At 45.7% G+C, this 18349-nt stretch overlaps 2 protein-coding genes across 5 annotated transcripts in view; both read left to right on the top strand.

The window, feature by feature from the left end:
- The window catches only part of SPAST (spastin), a 66166-nt gene extending 58944 nt beyond the window's left edge, over positions 1-7222 (top strand). For all 4 annotated transcript variants that reach the window (XM_038772422.1, XM_038772420.1, XM_038772421.1 and 1 more), the window contains 3 exons: positions 4436-4506; positions 6090-6130; positions 6553-7222. In XM_038772422.1, coding sequence (XP_038628350.1) covers positions 4436-4506; positions 6090-6130; positions 6553-6675 — 235 coding nt within the window. In that variant the 3' untranslated portion in view covers positions 6676-7222. The remainder of the gene's footprint in view (positions 1-4435; positions 4507-6089; positions 6131-6552) is intronic.
- A 10111-nt stretch (positions 7223-17333) lies between these two features.
- SLC30A6 (solute carrier family 30 member 6) overlaps positions 17334-18349 on the top strand; it is a 40907-nt gene continuing 39891 nt past the window's right edge. The window contains exon 1 of the mRNA XM_038740259.1: positions 17334-17404. Within this exon, the coding sequence (XP_038596187.1) occupies positions 17402-17404 (3 nt within the window). The 5' untranslated portion in view covers positions 17334-17401. The remainder of the gene's footprint in view (positions 17405-18349) is intronic.

The following is an 18349-nucleotide window of genomic DNA, read 5'->3' as shown; positions in this document are numbered from 1 at the left end:
AATTTTGGTACAACTTTTCAGTGCTGATTGAAATATAAAAGCACATTTCCCCCCAAGATAATGTAGGCGGTTGGACTATTACTGCTTTTCGATACAAACCCTGCAAATGAATAACCTTGAGGGGAAGGAGTGATTCAGAATTGTTTGAATTAAGTAGTGGGTAAATTGCATTCATTCCCTGTCTGAATGAGGGCACTGCTCCCACTGCTTGGCACATTTCCTTTTCACTTCCTAGGGTAGTTTGAGGGCATTAGTAGATAAAGCCAACTGGAACCCCTCCATGCCGGTACTCAGTTACCTTGATGTGGGACAGGGATAGGGCAAATTAAATTGAAAAGCCACGTTTAAACTCTTGGTTCGAATGTGGTCTCCTTGAAGCCTTTTAGGGAGGAATGAGAGCAGGTTTTGTTCAGCTCTCTATTCATCAGCCTGACCGTAAGCTATTCAGGGGTCTGCCTTGTAGCCAGTTTTCGCTTATCGCCTCAGTGGTCAATTCTTCTAAAACACGGGGCACGCAGCATGAGAAGAGCTCCGGTCTCTGTCAGAACAAGGAGCTTTGACTGTGTACCGAGAGCTATTGTCACCGTGGGCCGGAGAACGCACCTTCCTAATGGGTGTGCGTTGGAACGAGAATTAGTCTCTCGGGTGACGCACTGGCCTGTTAGCTAGCAACCGCTAAAAGAAGCTTTCTTGGAGCAGTATATTCCAGCTACCGGCGTGTACGGGCAGTTTTGTGTCTGGCCTTCCCCTTTCCACCACCTCAGTGATTTTAAGAATGTGCTTGTGAAATCACCAACCAAGCAAAATTCAACCCCTGGTTAGCTGCTCTCGTGAAGTGAGAGAGGAAGTTGAAATGAGCCTTGGGTATGACCCGACAGGGGTGAGTTTTCCCTGAAACATCTACTACTCTGGTGGTGAACTGGTAAAGTGAGGCAGAAACCCATAGACAAGAATTTTCTGTTGTAAATTTCTTTCTTTAAATTTCAGCCCTCCTCCCCCCCAACACACACAAACACACTCTCTCTCCCTCTCACTCACTCACTCAATCAATCAATCGTATTTGTTGAGCGCTTACTATGTGCAGAGCACTGTACTAAGCGCTTGGGAAGTACAAATTGGCAACATATAGAGACAGTCCCGCTGGTAAAGTGAGGCAGAAACCCATAGACAAGAATTTTCTGTTGTAAATTTCTTTCTTTAAATTTCAGCCCTCCCCCCCAACACACACAAACACTCTCTCTCTCTCTCTCACTCAATCAATCAATCAATCATATTTATTGAGCGCTTACTATGTGCAGAGCACTGTACTAAGCGCTTGGGAAGTACAAATTGGCAACATATAGAGACAGTCCCTACCCGACAGTGGGCTCACTCATATGTACACCTGTTGTGGAAGTGGTAATGGGAAGTTAAATGGGCAGAAAGCAAGAACAGAAAAAGGAAAATCAAAAGACCTCAGTATCATTCCTTGAAAGGGCAAAAAGTTGGCTATATATATATATATATATATATATATATATATGTGTGTGTGTGTGTGTATATATATATATACATACACACACACACATATATATATATATGTTTGTACGTATTCATTACTCTATTTTACTTGCACATATTTACTATTCTATTAATTTTATTTTGTTAATATGTTTTGTTGTCTGTCTCCCCCTTCTAGACTGTGAGCCCGCTGACGGGTAGGGACCATCTCTATATATTGCCAACTTGTACTTCCCAAGTGCTTAGTACAGTGCTCTGCACACAGTAAGCGCTCAATAAATACGATTGAATGAATGAACTGTATAAACTTATAGGTCATATGACAAACACTTTTTGAAAGAAGGGTGCTTTCCAGAATTTTATCCTGGGTGAGTGATGGAGAATTGTTTCCTTCACTTGGTCTCCTAGGGGAAGTGGACAGAACAGTGTATGGAGCCAGAAATTGACCCATCATATTAGGAAGGGGACAAAAGAGTTAATGATAATACTTGTGGTATTTCATTCATTCATTCATTCATTCGATCGTATTTATTGAGCACTTACTGTGTGCAGAGCACTGTACTAAGCGCTTGGGAAGTACAGGTTGGCAACATATAGAGATGGTCCCTACCCAACAGTGGGCTCACAGTTTAGAAGGGGGAAACAGAGAACAAAACAAAACATATTACCAAAATAAAATAAATAGAATAAATATGTACAAATAAATAGAGTAATAAATACGTGCAAACATATATACAGGTGCTGTGGGGAGGGGAAGGAGGTAAGGTGGGGGAGATGGGGAGGGGGAGGAGGGGGAGAGGAAGGAGGGGGCTCAGTCTGGGAAGGTCTCCTGGAGGAGGTGAGCTCTCAGTAGGGCTTTGAAGGGTATTTGTTATGTGCCAGGCACGGGGTAGCTACATGATAATCAGGTCCCACATGGACTCTGAGTCTAAGTAGGAGGGAAAGAAGGTATCGAACCCCCATTTTGCAGATGGGGGAATTGAGGCCCAGAGAAGTGGCGTGACTTGCCCAAGGTCATACAGCAGACACACAGCAGAGTTGGAATTAGAACCCAGGTGTCGGACTCCCAAGTTCGGGCTGTTTCGACCAGGCCACGTGGCTCCTCAAACAGTTGCTTTGGTTCAGAAGGATGAATACCTGCCTGTTCTCAACTTAGTTGTTTTATCTATTTAACCAAACATACTTCTGATTTCAGCAGCAAAAGTGTTATTTCTTTTCCAACTATTTAGTAATGGTTTGTGACTGGCAGCTTCCCCATTAGATTGTAAGCTCCTTAAGACCAGGGACCGCGTCTTTTATTCAGCTGTACTCTCACAGGTGCTTAGTGGGCCTCGCCCAAAGCTCTGTACAAAGGTGTTCAGTAACTACTATTGATTGATATAAAACCCGGGAATGTGCTGTTCTCCTGCCTGCCATCTCCTTCCCCTTCTGGAGATTCTGACTGTCCTGGTTCCCCCACTGCACTGGTGAACCCCATAATATTGTTCACCCTGGAGAAGGTTTGTACTTCCCAAGCGCTTAGTACAGTGCTCTGCACCCAGTAAGCGCTCAATAAATACGATTGAATGAGTGAATGAAGGGGGCGGCAGATCTTTGTCCTACATTACCAAGGGCGTGTGTTTTTATTAGGTTTCAGTTTAATGCACTATCACTGGCTGTTTAATAAAAACAATTCGTTGGCTTCATTTTGAAAACAATCCTCATTTATGAGGCAGTGTAGGATACTTGATTCTTATTTGAATGAGAATTTTGCCTACTTGCCAATAAGTTTTGTTGAAATGAAGACTTTGTTAACAGAAGCAAGCCAGTGAACATTATTCATCCACATTCTAGACTATGAGCCCATTGTCGGGCAGGGATTGTCTCTGTTGCCAAATGGTTTTTTCCAAGGGCTTAGTACAGTGCTCTGCACATAATAAGCGCTCAATAAATACGATTGAATGAATGAATTTATTGAGCACTTACTGTAAGCTGAGCACTGTACTAAGCTCTTGGGAGAATGCAATGCAGCAATAAACAGATGTATTCCCTTCCCACAATAAGCTTACAGTCTAGCAGTCATTATCATTGCCCATAAAGTACCATAACCACGTGGAGTTTGGGCTTGGAACAGTGAGGCCTATTGTGGAGAATAGTTCCTCCAACCAAATCCTAAGGCAAACTAGATGAGCACCTGCCAAAGTGGGGAGAAATCTCCTAGATATTCTTACATTCTTTTCATCAAGTAATTGGACAACCAAAATTCCAGAGAAGACAATCAATCAATCAATCAATTGTATTTATTGAGCGCTTACTGTGTGCAGAGCACTGTACTAAGACAATGCCTGCTCTCTTCTCTTTGCCTGTTACTGGCTACCCTGGGGAGAAAAAAAACACATTTTGAACATACAGTTGTGAGAGGGATGAAAGAAAAACTCTGAATTTAGTCTTAGGAGTGAAGCGGTGGCACGAAAAGGTAGAGAGAGGTCCGAGTTGGAGTGGCGAACTTGGGATGCAGGCAGAAAGTGTCCGAGAACCGTGTAACGATGATACTCGTCATAATTGTGCAATTGTTACATACTCTGTATGTGCCAAGCACTGTACTAGAGGCTGGGGTGGATGCGACATAATCAGCATCCCTGTCCCACACGGGGCTCTCCGTCTGATGAACGGGTTTTTAATCCCCATTTTACAGAGGAGGAAATGGGGGCACAGAGAAGTTAAGAACTTGCCCAAGGTCACACAGCGGGTTTGCGGCAGAGCCAGAATTAGAACCCAGGCTCACGCTCCTTCCAGTAAGCCACGCTGCCCCTCGGCCGGAGTGAATAACAGGATGTGGTTGCTTTTAAATGTTTTGTGAAAGTGAAATTGCGATGAGCAGTTTTCTCTTGCTCTTAGTTGTTGAGACTTAATATTTGGAATGATTCATGCAGGATCCTTTCCCCTTCTTTCCCAGAATGACAGATGGCTACTCAGGAAGTGATTTAACAGCTTTGGCAAAAGATGCCGCCCTGGGTCCTATTCGAGGTAAGTGATCCTGGATCCTGAATAATTAAAACAATATATCGTGTTCTTTTTTAGGCAACTTCCAACCAGAGCCGCCGCCGTCCAAGGATAGCAGGGCCTTAAGTTATAAATGAAATAAATCCCCTTTAACTATCGGAAAGAGATTTGCGGAAAAGGAGCGCTTGTTCAGTAGTAGATCGAGCTTAGATCAAACCCCGCAGTTGGATTAAGGCGATGTTCGGCCGTCTGGAGTTCACTGGATGTTTTTTAACGGACCTTTTGGCTTGCGTAGAGAAAACTGCCAGAACGCCGTTTTGAAATAAATGCACTATTGCAAAACCGAACCTAGTGGAGTCCAGGTCATTTGGGATCTAGAGGAGCCCAGAGGTTTGGATCTACTCCAGGGTGGACAGTTACTTTGGTCTCGGGAGATACCTAGGCGTTTTGAAAGTGGTTGCCGGCTGGCTAGGTTGCAAAATAATAATAATAATAGTAATAATAATGACATTTGTTAGGCATTTACTATAATAATAATAATAATGATAATGGCATTTATTAAGCGCTTACTATGTGCAAGGCACTGTTGTAAGCGCTGGGGAGGTTACAAGGTGATCAGGTTGTCCCACAGGGGGCTCACAGTCTTAATCCCCATTTTACAGATGAGGTCACTGAGGCCCAGAGAAGTGGAGTGACTTGCCCAGAGTCACACAGGTGACGATTGGCGGAGCCGGGATTTGAACCCATGACCTCTGACTCCAAAGCCCGGGCTCTTTCCCTGAGCCACGCTGCTTCTCTATAGGGCTAGTATTCTTCTGGAATCAACTGAGGCTTTCCCTTATTAGTTCTCATTGGAACTTTGCAGTTCATTTCCAAATGATAAAATAAAAAACTGCTTTCCTGAGTACTTAAAAGATTAAAATCTTGGAACCACCAGAGGTACTACCCGTAGTGGATATGAGGCAGAGCCATGGTGAGTTTCTGGTTTGTTTTGGACCTTGGATTGATTTTTCTTATTACCGACTTGTGTACGTGTTAAAGAAATTTTGGCTATTGCTAGATTAGACTGTAAGCTCGTTGTGGACAGGAAATGTGTCTACCGACTCTTTTGTATTGTACTTTCTCAACGCTTAGTGCGGTGCTCTGCACACAGTAAGCATTCAATAAGTAAGATCGATTGATTATTGCTTCTGGAAAAGCGAGTCCAGTGCTGTGCACACAGTAAGCGCTCAATAAATACAGTTGAGTTGAATGAATGAATGAATGAATGAGTCACTCTTAACCCCGAATCATCTTTGCGTTCCTTTAAATTCATTTGATTTTTCGAGCGCTTACTCTTTAAAGTGCGCAAGCCACTTTAAAGAACAATACCCCTTCGCAGCCCAGAGAACAGCTGACTTTTACAGCATTAGAAGAGATTCTACAGCTACTTCATTTCAGGTTTATACAGTAAAGCACTACAAATTGTCAGGTGTTTTAGGAGTGGTATTTTTATATTGCACACATACTCTGAGATTTTTCTTAACACAGTGTTTTTTATTAGGCAACAGAGATGCTTATCTTTTAATGGGCCGGCACTGATTTTGTTTTATTATTACCATTGACAGAACTGAAACCAGAACAAGTGAAGAACATGTCTGCCAGTGAGGTATCCTGACAACGGTTTTCCTTGGGTCTTTTTTTAAAAGTTCACATCCAGTTTACTGTATGGATTACTTTTAGTGTGTAAGATTTTAAATAGCAAGAGATGTACCTTGTTAGAAGAATATCGGTAGTCTTAAAACCAGGGACCCGTAAAGTCGCATTAGTTTCAGCTTCAGAAGAGGCGTCTTAATTTTAGAAGCGTTTCGTTTGGCACTGAGTGTAAGAGTGCTTATAGGGTACATCTCATCCATGTGCCATCTGAAATATCCAGATCGATCCTTGAAATCTGCAGTTGTGCGAATACACCCTAGAACTCCGTTGCCGCACAAGGCCGCACGAACAACGGTAGTCACGGATGTGCGGGGTATTAGGATGCCGTTCGCCGTATTAACTCCCTCTAACACGTTTTCTTTACCTTCTCCCTAGATGAGAAATATTCGACTGTCGGACTTCACCGAATCCTTGAAAAAGATCAAGCGCAGCGTGAGCCCCCAGACGCTGGAAGCGTACATTCGGTGGAACAAGGACTTCGGAGACACCACGGTTTGAAGCGGAAGACTGTGAGAGGAGATGGGGTGACTGCCGAGAGGAGAAATTGTACCAGCAAACAGCAGTTGGTATAGGCTACCAAAATTCTGCCTAGGTTTACGAGACTTTTCAGATTCTCACAGGTATTTGTGTGCACTAAAACTTGAAGCAGCACCGGAAAAGAAATTAAAATAGAGCGTACAGTGCGAATAGAATTCTTTGGTGTCAAAGGCATCCTTGCCTTTACAGTCAGGGTTTATTCAGTGGGCACTGCAGTCGGAGCACAATGAAAACCGGAAGAAAAAAGAATCTAGCTACTTCATCATCACTAACCAAAATCTGTATATTTTGTTAGAGGCGTCCCAGTAGTAGTAATCGAAGACATAGAGTCCCTTAGCCTTGGTTTTTGTCCTGTTTGTTTTTTTTCATGTGACGCATATTCACCCCTCTCCTCGTCCCACTGTTACATTAATATATACTTGTAACTATAACTGTAATGCTGGAAGTTTGTTTGGGTCTTTTTGGTAAGTTCAATTCAGGTGCCAAATGGAACTTTTCCCTGTAGGAATAAGAAAAGTATAAGGGACTTTTTTAAATGTACATTAATCCATTAAGCAGCCAGTCTGTTTTTGCTTGGGAGTTTTTCTGTCTTCTGTGAGGTTCCATTGCAACCAGTTTTTAAAGCCATTTGGTATCAGAAAAGCAAATCCAGGGAAAATAACGGGGTGACTTTTGAATCGCCGAATCTTATCATTTGCATTTGGCCTACCGAATTTCCTGCCAACGTGGTTGTAAAGAATCAGGTTGTAGGTTCTGTGTTTGTGTTGTTTTTGTTCCCGCTTCGAACCAAACTAATTGACAGAACTGATATTAAACTGCTGTAAGCCTTGGTGGGGGGGGGGGGGAAGGGAAAAGTTCTGTATTTAAAATTTTCTAATGTATTTTACTTTTCGAGGTGTTTGTTCTTGATTAAATGCCGGAGAAGTGACCGTTCTTGATCCTTAATTGTTAATATCTTCAACCAGACATTAAAATAAGAGGTTATTGGATTTTTATACATTACCTACAGTAACATTTTATAGCTTCCATGTGCTCACTTTGTATACTAAGAGTCTTTAGACTTGATTTATTTGCCTTTTTTTAGGTACAGTAACTTAATTTCTTGTTTGTACAAATATGCCTGGATTTTTATTAAAGGATGTGTAGTAAATAGGAACTCTTAAATCATGGCCTTTTAAATATTGTAATAAAGGGAAACGGATATTTGCCCTTAGTTTACCGGTTAAAATTTTGTTTACAGAATTTTCTGTGGTGCTGAATTGTTGTTATAGAGTATATTAAGAATGGAAAAAGAATAGCTTTGTAGTAAGGAATACTGTCTTCAGTTTAGAAAAAGCATGTCTTCAGTGATTTCTATGTATGTACAAGAATGTGCCCTACTTGAGGTAATTTAACGCAATTTTTTTTTAATTTTTAAAAGCCTGCTCCTCTCCTCTTATAATTTCTTAAACTGAAGAAGTGATTTCTCAGTATCACCTGCCGTTTTTTAGCCAGGACTTAAGATCACATGAGCTAAAAAAAGACGAGAATTTGTATTTTCACAAATAACATTTTTTTCCTGAATTGGAGTTGCTGGGCTGCCAGTCAAACAGAAGTTCCCCTCTTCCACTTCTGTCCGGAATAAAAATAAATTCAAAGTCCGATCTTTTTTATTTATTACTTGGAAAGAAAAATCTCCTTTAATTTCCTTACCTAGTTCTAAAAAGATTGCATCGAACTTATTACTGAACGAGCGTACATAGTAACTGGAACTGACGAATCCCTAATTAAAAGCATTTTAGCTTCTTTACCTTGAATTTGCTTTCACATATTTTCATTGTACCAGTCGAGAGAGAATTATGCACTTTGATTTCTGGATAAATCTTGTGAACATTTGGACACTTTCTAACCACATTCCCAACCATTTTTTTTTGTCTTTTGAGACTATTGTATTTATCTCTGAAGAATGTTGTTTTGAAGTTTAGATGAATTTAGTGTGCAGTTCTGTAAAATCATTGGTAAGCACCTTAAATCAAGCCATACTTGAGAAAAATTTCCCACCTTCCCAAAGTTAGTTAAAAAGAAATATTCTATACAGAGTCATAGTACCATCCAACATTAAGTATTGTCAAAACATTGTTCCCCTTATTGGAGGATGGTGAAAGATCAAACAGTTATCTGATGATTTGCTCAATGCCAGCAGTCTAAAAGGATAATTCAGGCTCAAAAGTGGATTTTTATTTTTTGGTCTGAAATATCATTTGAATATTCTGCAGGGTGGAATGCAGATCAACCGGATAGTTGTTCACTTCCATTTTTTCTTTTTTCTTTTTTGGGCGATGTAGTCCCAGCCTCTGAATGTCGTGGTAATATTAAGATTGGGTCTGAAGAGAACTCACCTGGCCTTCCACCTTCCCACCGTGCCCAAAGTTCGTTTTGTCTAAAAAGATACACTGTTGATAGGGCTCCGTACCACCGACCATCTTGTCAGATGAATTCAAAATTGTCATTAAAAAGCTTTGGAGAAAGGCCAGACAAATCACCAGCTTTACAGGGGTTTTAAGGATAAAAGTCGCTTTCAATTCAAAAACCACCCCTTTTTTCAACAGTCACATTTCTTTGTTGCAAATAGGCATTGAGCTCAGGAAGAATTGGAAAAAAACCCAAGTATTTCTATTATAATTCAATGTTTTTTTCTTTGTGGAAAGCTACTAACTAACCGTCTCCGTCCAGGAAAGTGGAAAAACTTTCCTTTGGAACAGTTCCTTCTTGACGTATGTTCTTTCATTTGAGGGGATATTTTTGTAGATCTGAGGGTGTAGGGCAGCATCCTTCGTCTTTCTCCGGAAATGCGGTATCGGGAAGATTAGAAAACAGGTATTTGACCTGTGATTAAAGGTTCAGTGAGGTACAGGTTGCAGTCTTTTCCAATGGGATTAGGTAACAGGCAACCCCTTACTAGGCAGATAGTCATCGTCCCCACTTTCCCCTAACTTGGTGAAGGTTAAATCTGCTCAAAGGAAAGTGACTTAATTTTTCAGTAATTTATGTGGTTTCTGAAATGTCTGTCATATGTCGCTTCTTAATAACTTAGGGGAAAACTGTGTAAAAATTTGAAATATTCACAAAGATTTTAGCTACATAATTTCGATTTCTTCTAAATAAAAGCACTGCCTTTGTCTTTTTTTTTGTTCTTTATTCAGTCGTATGTGAAACTTGTAAAAGGTCTTCGCTCTTTTCGCACGAATTTATGTCCTACACTGACCCCGGCGTCTGGAGTAGAAGGCTCTTGGCGGGTAAGACCCCTTTTTTAAATTCAGGTTTAGTTAGAAAATAGCCACCGGGACTGAGGTACTTATGTAATAATAGAGATAATAATGATGACATTTGTTAAGCGCTTACTAGGGGAAGCAGCGTGGCTCAATGGAAAGAGCCCGGGCTTTGGAGTCAGAGGTCATGGGTTCAAATCCCCGCTCCGCCAAGTGTCAGCTGTGGGACCTTGGGCAAGTCACTTAGCTTCTCTGTGCCTCAGTTCCCTCATCTGTAAAATGGGGATTAAGACTGTGGGACAATCTGATCACCTTGTATCCTCCCCAGAGCTTAGAACAGTGCTTTGCACATAGTAAGCGCCTAACAAATGCTATTATTATTATTATTATTATTATAGGGGCGATGAACTGTTCTAAGTGCTGGGGGAAGATACAAGGTGATCAGGTTGTCCCACGTGGGGCTCACAGTCTTAATCCCCATTTTACAGATGAGGGAACTGAGGCACAGAGAAGTAACTTGCCCAAAGTCACACAGCTGAGCCAGGATTAGAACCCATGACCTCTGGCTCCCAAGCCCGGGCTCTTTCCACTGAGCCACGCTGCTTCGTAACCATTAAGGAAGATGGTAGGGACGCCAAACAGCAGCTGCCCTCCTTATTCCAGGCATTTTCTGGCTCCATCCTTTCACCACCTGAGGCTTTAGCTGAGCGCCCAAGATTGGAATTGGGGTGGGGGAGTGGGGTTAAAACACTTGGAATCAATCGACGGCATTCCCATTTTTCCATTATTCAAATATTCCATTATTTCATGTATTTCCTGAACTCTTCCTTTGTGGCGAGCACTGTACTAAGCACTGGGGAGAGTACAATACTCTCCCAACTTCAACACTCGTAGTCGAAGTTCAGAGATTAATGTGGGAGATCGATACCAAAGTGGCGTGGAAGGGCTGATGTGGAAATTGGGGAATCCGAGGTGTGGAGATTAGAGATTAATTGGCCTCTGGAGGGGAATTGATTTCCGAAGGGCTTTGGAGATTGGGGAGGAAAGAACCGCTTTCCTGCTGTGTGACCTTGGACGAGTCTCTTAACCTCTCTGTGCCTCAGTTCCCTCATCTGCAAAGTGGGGATGCAATACCCGTTTTCCCTCCTACTTAGATTGGGAGCCCCATTCGGGACCTGATTGTCTTTTGCATCAACCCCAGTGCTTAGTACAGTGCTTGGCATATAGTAAGCACTTAATAATAGTAATAATGATGGCATTTGTTAAGCGCTTACTATGTGCTGAGCACCGTTCTAAGTGCTGGGGTAATAATAATGGTGGCATTTGTTAAGGGCTTACTATGTGCTGAGCACTGTTCTAAGCGCTGGGGTAATAATAATGGTGGCATTTGTGAAGTGCTTACTATGTGCTGAGCACTGTTCTAAGCGCTGGGGTAATAATGATGGCATTTGTTGTGCTGAGCACTGTTCTAAGTGCTGGGGTAATAATAATAATAATAATAATGGCATTTGTTAAGCGCTTACTATGTACTGAGCACTGTTCTAAGTGCTGGGGTAATAATAATGGTGGCATTTGTTAAGGGCTTACTGTGTGCTGAGCACTGTTCTAAGCGCTGGGGTAATAATAATGGTGGCATTTGTTAAGTGCTTACTATGTGCTGAGCACTGTTCTAAGCGCTGGGGTAATAATAATGATGGCATTTGTTGTGCTGAGCACTGTTCTAAGTGCTGGGGTAATAATAATAATAATGGCATTTGTTAAGCGCTTACTATGTACTGAGCACTGTTCTAAGTGCTGGGGTAATGATGGCAATTGTTAAGGACTTACTATGTGCTGAGCACTGTTCTAAGCGCTGGGGTAATAATGATGGCATTTGTTAAGCACTTACTATGTGCTGAGCACTGTTCTAAGCGCTGGGGTAATACTAATAATGATGGCATTAAGCACTTACTATGTACTGAGCACTGTTCTAAGCGCTGGGGTAAAATAATGATGGCATTTGTTAAGCGCTTACTATATGCTGAGCACTCTTCTAAGTGCTGGGGTAATAATAATAATGATGGCATTTGTTAAGCGCTTACTATGTGCTGAGCACTCTTCTGAGCGCTGGGGTAATAATAATGATGGCATTTGTTAAGCGCTTACTATGTGCTGAGCACTCTTCTAAGTGCTGGGGTAATAATAATAATGATGGCATTTGTTAAGCGCTTACTATGTGCTGAGCACTGTTCTAAGCCCTGGGGTAATTATAATGATGGCATTTGTTAAGCGCTTACTATGTGCTGAGCACTCTTCTAAGCACTGGGGTAGATACAAGGTAATCAGGTTGTCCCACTGTGGGGCTCCCAGTCTTCATCCCCATTTTCCAGAAGAGAACTGAGGCCCAGAGAATAATAATAATGGCATTTATTAAGCACTTACTATGTGCAAAGCACTGTTCTAAGCGCTGGGGAGGTAACAAGGTGGTCAGGTTGTCCCACGGGGGGCTCACAGTCTTCATCCCCATTTTCCAGGTGAGGTAACTGAGGCCCAGAGAATAATAATTATAATAATAATGGCCTTTATTAAGCACTTACTATGTGCAAAGCAGTGTTCTAAGCGCTGGGGAGGTAACAAGGTGGTCAGGTTGTCCCCCAGGGGGCTCACAGTCTTCTTCCCCATTTTCCAGATGAGGTAACTGAGGCCCAGAGAATAATAATAATAATAATAATAATAATAATAATGGCATTTATTAAGCACTTACTATGTGCAAAGCACTGTTCTAAGTGCTGGGGAGGTAACAAGGTGGTCAGGTTGTCCCACGGGGGGCTCACAGTCTTCATCCCCATTTTCCAGATGAGGTAACTGAGGCCCAGAGAATAATAATAATAATAATAATAATGGCCTTTATTAAGCACTTACTATGTGCAAAGCACTGTTCTAAGCGCTGGGGAGGTCACAAGGTGTCAGGTTGCCCCACGGGGGGCTCACAGTCTTCTTCCCCATTTTCCAGATGAGGTAACTGAGGCCCAGAGAATAATAATAATAATAATAATAATAATGGCCTTTATTAAGCGCTTACTATGTGCAAAGCACTGTTCTAAGTGCTGGGGAGGTAACAAGGTGATCAGGTTGTCCCACGGGGGGCTCACAGTCTTCTTCCCCATTTTCCAGATGAGGTCACTGAGGCCCAGAGAAGTGAAGTGACTTGCCCAGAGTCACACAGCAGACCAGCGGCAGAGCCGGGATTAGGACCCACGGCCTCTGACTCCCAAACCGGGGCTCTTTCCACGGAGCCAGGCTGCTTCTCTACCATATACCACAATTATTATGAGGAAAAGGTCAATACTTGGGATCGGGGAAGGGGAAATGAGAAAGAGGCACCGGGAATGGGTAATCTGAGAGGAATGAAAACGTGACAGCCGAGGAATCGTGGAAGAAGGGAGTGAATAAGGAATAAAGAGACTTTGGGCAAGTCACTTCACTTCTCTGGGCCTCAGTTCCCTCATCTGTAAAATGGGGATGAAGACTGGGAGCCCCCCGTGGGACAACCTGATCACCTTGTAACCTCCCCAGCGCTTAGAACAGTGCTTTGCACTTAGTAAGCGCTTAATAAATGCCATCATTATTAATAAAGAGAGCTGATTTGAGAGCTTTAAAACCAGGCGTCAAATTTCTGCTTGGTTGCCGAGAGACGCCCTACCTCCTTCCCCTCCCCACAGCACTTGTATATATATTTGTACAGATTTATTACTCTATTTTGTACAGATTTACTATTCTATTTATTTTCTTAAGGATGTGCATCTAGCTTCAATTCTATTTGTTCTGACGACTTTGACACCTGTCCGCAAGTTTTGTTGCCTGTCTCCCCCTTCTAGACTGTAACTATATTTTAAAATCAGTATTAACTTGGATTTTATTTCTTCTTAGTTTTTTTTCTTCTTAGATTTACTGGGGGTTTTTTCGTTCATAATTAAAATTATTGACAAGTGATATATATATTTCCAATGAAATTTCTCCTGGGAAATTTGGATTTTAGCCCCAACTGCCCCTAATCTGGGTGTTTGAGTCCTGAATATTTATATTATATTTATTTACTCTTTTATTTTGTTAATACGTTTTGTTTTGTTGTCTGTCTCCCCCTTCTAGACTGTGAGCCCGCTCTTGGGTGGGGACCGTCTCTAGATGTTGCCGACTTGTCCTTCCCAAGCGCTTAGTCCAGTGCTCTGCACACGGTAAGCGCTCATAAATACGATTGAATGAATGAGGGGGAGAGGAAGGAGGGGGCTGAGTGTGGGAAGGCCTCCTGGAGGAGGTGAGCGCTTGTCCGCCCGCCACCTAAAGCTCAACATGTCGAAGACTGAGCTCCTTGTCTTCCCTCCCAAACCTTGTCCTCTCCCTGACTTTCCCATCTCTGTTGACGGCACTACCATCCTTCCCGTCTCACAAGCCCGCAACCTTGGTGTCATCCTCGACTCCGCTCTCTCATTCACCCCTCACATCCAAGCCGTCACCAAAACCCGCCGGTCTCAGCTCCGCAACATTGCCAAGATCCGCCCTTTCCTCTCCATCCGAACCGCTACCCTGCTCATTCGAGCTCTCATCCTATCCCGTCTGGACTACTGCACCAGCCTTCTCTCCGATCTCCCATCCTCGTGTCTCTCTCCACTTCAATCCATACTTCATGCTGCTGCCCGGATTATCTTTGTCCAGAAACGCTCTGAGCATATTACTCCCCTCCTCAAAAATCTCCAGTGGCTACCAATCAATCTGCGCATCAGGCAGAAACTCCTCACCCTGGGCTTCAAGGCTGTCCATCCATCCCCTGGCCCCCTCCTACCTCACCTCCCTTCTCTCCTTCTCCAGCCCAGCCCGCACCCTCCGCTCCTCCACCGCTAATCTCCTCACCGTACCTCGCTCTCGCCTGTCCCGCCATCGACCCCCGGCCCACGTCCTCCCCCGGGCCTGGAATGGCCTCCCTCTGCCCATCCGCCAAGCTCGCTCTCTTCCTCCCTTCAAGGCCCTGCTGAGAGCTCACCTCCTCCAGGAGGCCTTCCCAGATTGAGCCCCTTCCTTCCTCTCCCCCTCGTCCCCCTCTCCATCCCCCCATCTTACCTCCTTCCCTTCCCCACAGCACCTGTATATATGTATATATGGCTGTACATATTTATTACTCTATTTTACTTGTACATTTCTTTCCTATTTATTTTATTTTGTTGGTATGTTTGGTTCTGTTCCCTGCCTCCCCCTTTTAGACTGTGAGCCCACTGTTGGGTAGGGACCGTCTCTATGTGTTTCCAATTTGTACTTCCCAAGCGCTTAGTACAGTGCTCTGCACATAGTAAGCGCTCAATAAATACGATTGATTGATTGATTGAAGGGAATCATCGGGCCCCGCCCCCTGGCAACCACGTTTGGTAAATAGGCTCCGCCCCCTGACAACCCGCGCGTCAGCAGTGGCTCCGCCCCCTGCCAATCAACCCAATCGCCCTGCTGAGAGCTCACCTCCTCCAGGAGGCCTTCCCAGACTGAGCCCCTTCCTTCCTCTCCCCCTCGTCCCCCTCTCCATCCCCCCCATCTTACCTCCTTCCCTTCCCCACTGCACCTGTATATATGCATATATGTTTGTACATATTTATTACTCTATTTATTTTACTTGTACATATCTATCCTATTTATTTTATTTTGTTAGTATGTTTGGTTTTGTTCTCTGTCTCCCCCTTCTAGACGGTGAGCCCACTGTTGGGTGGGGACCGTCTCTAGATGTTGCCAGTTTGTACTTCCCAAGCGCTTAGTACGGTGCTCTGCACATAGTAAGCGCTCAATAAATACGATTGATTGATTGATTGATCGCGATAAGCCCCGCCCCTTGCCAATACACGCGATAGCAATAGGTTCCGCCCCTGCCAATCAGAGCGCCAGCAATAGGCTCCGACCCCTGCCAATCAACGCGCCTGATCTAAGCTCCGCCCCCTTCCAATCACACGTCAGCAATGTGCTCCGCCCCCGCCCATCGCCTCGCCCGCGATAAGCTCCGCCCCCTCCCCGCCCTACGTCGGCAATAGGCTCCGCCACCCGTCAATAAACGCTTCAGCTCTAAGCTCCGCCCCCTGTCAATCAACGCGCCTGGTCTAAGCTCCGCCAATCACACGTCAGCAATGTGCTCCGCCCCCGCCAAGCTCCTCGCCCGCGATAAGCCCCGCCCCCTTACCCATCCTACGTCAGCAATAGGCTCCGTTCCCCGTCAATCAACGCTTCAGCACTAAGCTCCGCCCCCTGGCAATCAACGCGCCTATCTAAGCTCCGCCCCCCGCCAATTATACGTCAGCAATGTGCTCCGTCCCCGCCCACTTCCTCGCCCAAGATAAACTCCGCCCCTCCCCGCCCTACGTCAGCAATAGGCTCCACCACCCGTCAATCAACGCATCAGCTCTAAGCTCCGCCCCCTGCCAATCAACGCGCCTGGTCTAAGCTCCGCCAATCACACGTCAGCAATGTGCTCCGCCCCCGCCAAGCTCCTCGCCCGCGATAAGCCCCGCCCCATTACCCATACTACGTCAGCAATAGGCTCCGTCCCCCGTCAATCAACGCTTCAGAGCTAAGCTCCGCCCCCTGACAATCAACGCGTCTGATCTAAACTCCGCCAATCACACGTCAGCAATGTGCTCCGCCCCCGTCAATCTCCTTGACCGCGATAAACCCCGCCCCATCCTACGTCAGCAATAGGCTCCATCCCCGTCAATCAACGCTTCAGCACTAAGCTCCGCCCCCTGGCAATCACACGTCGGCAATGTGCTCCGCCCCCGCCAATCTCCTCGCCCGTGATAAGCCCCGCCCCTTCCCCGTCCGCAATAGGCTCCGCCCCCGTCAATCAATGCTGCAGCACTAAGCTCCGCTCCTGCCAATCAACGCCTCTGATATAAGCTCCGCCCCTGCCAATCTCCTCGCCCGCGATAAGCCCCGCCCCCTTCCCCCGTCCTACGTCGGCAATAGGCTCCGCCCCCGTCAATCAACGCTTCCGCCCTTAGCTCCGCCCCCGCCAATCTCCTCGCCCGCGATAAGCCCCGCCCCCTTCCCCGTCGTACGTCAGCAACAGGCTCCGCTCCCGTCAATCAGCGCTCCGTCCCTAAGCTCCGCCCCTTCGAATCTTACGTCAGCAAGGTGCTCCGCCCCCCCGCCAATGCCCTCGCCCGCGATCAGCCCCGCCCCCTTCCCCGTCCTACGTCGTGATAGGCTCCGCCTCCCGTCAATCAACGCTTCGTCACTAAAGCCCCGCCCCGGAAGTCGTCCACACTTCCGGCTCCGTTGTGTGCGGGGCGGGGTTGTGTCCCCTTCCGCGTCCCGGTCCAATAGGATCGCGCCGGTCCGCCCGGCCCCGCCCCCTCGCCGTCGGGGCGGCCAATCCGGGCCCGGGCGGCGCGCAGGCGCCCTTCCGCCCGGAGCGGCGCGGCCCCTGGACCATGGTGAGTGCCCCCGTCCGCCTGGCGCCGGGACCGCGGCCGGACCCCCCCCCCGCCCCCCGGAAGGTCACGGGGTCAACCCGGTGACCCCCCCCGGAAGTACATCGACCCGCCCCTCCCCCCCCCCACCCCTTGTCCCTCTTCTTCTGCTGTGAGGAGCAGCGTGGCTCAGTGGAAAGAGCCCGGGCTTGGGAGTCAGAGGTCATGGGTTCAAATCCTGACTCCATCACTTGTCAGCTGTGTGACCTTGGGCAAGTCACTTCTCTGGGCCTCAGTTCCCTCATCTGTCAAATGGGGATGAAGCCTGGGAGCCCCCCGTGGGACAACCTGATCACCTTGCATCCTCCCCAGTGTGACTTTGGGCAAGTCACTTCACTTCTCTGGGCCTCAGTGACCTCATCTGTAAAATGGGGATTGATTGTGAGTCCCCCATGGGACAACCTGATCACCTTGTAACCGCCCCAGCGCTTACAACAGCGCTTGGCACATAGTAAGCGCTTAACAATGACCAACATTAGTATCATTATTACTATTATTATTATTATCAAGTCAGCTTCTCTGTGCCTCAGTTCCCGTCAAATGGGGATGAAGGCTGGGAGCCCCACGTGGGACAACCTGATCACCTTGTGTCTCCCCCAGCGCTTACAACAGTACTTGGCACATAGTAAGCGCTTAACAAAGACCAACATTAGTATCATTATTACTATTATTATTATTATCAAGTCAGCTTCTCTGTGCCTCAGTCCCGTCAAATGGGGATGAAGGCTGGGAGCCCCACGTGGGACAACCTGATCACCTCGTATCTCCCCCAGCGCTTAGAACAGAGCCTGGCACATACTAAGCGCTGAACAATTACCAACATTATCTTGTACTCAAAGAAGATGCCAGTTACGGTGAAATTCTCCCATTGGTGAGCCCCGTATGGACTAGGGAATATGCCCTCCCTCT

The sequence above is a fragment of the Tachyglossus aculeatus genome, chromosome X1 (genome assembly GCF_015852505.1).
Source record: "Tachyglossus aculeatus isolate mTacAcu1 chromosome X1, mTacAcu1.pri, whole genome shotgun sequence".
In the NCBI taxonomy this organism is placed as follows: Eukaryota; Metazoa; Chordata; class Mammalia; order Monotremata; family Tachyglossidae; genus Tachyglossus; species Tachyglossus aculeatus.
The sequence above is the reverse complement of the archived record's forward strand: the minus strand, read 5'-3'. Positions and strand labels throughout refer to the sequence as shown.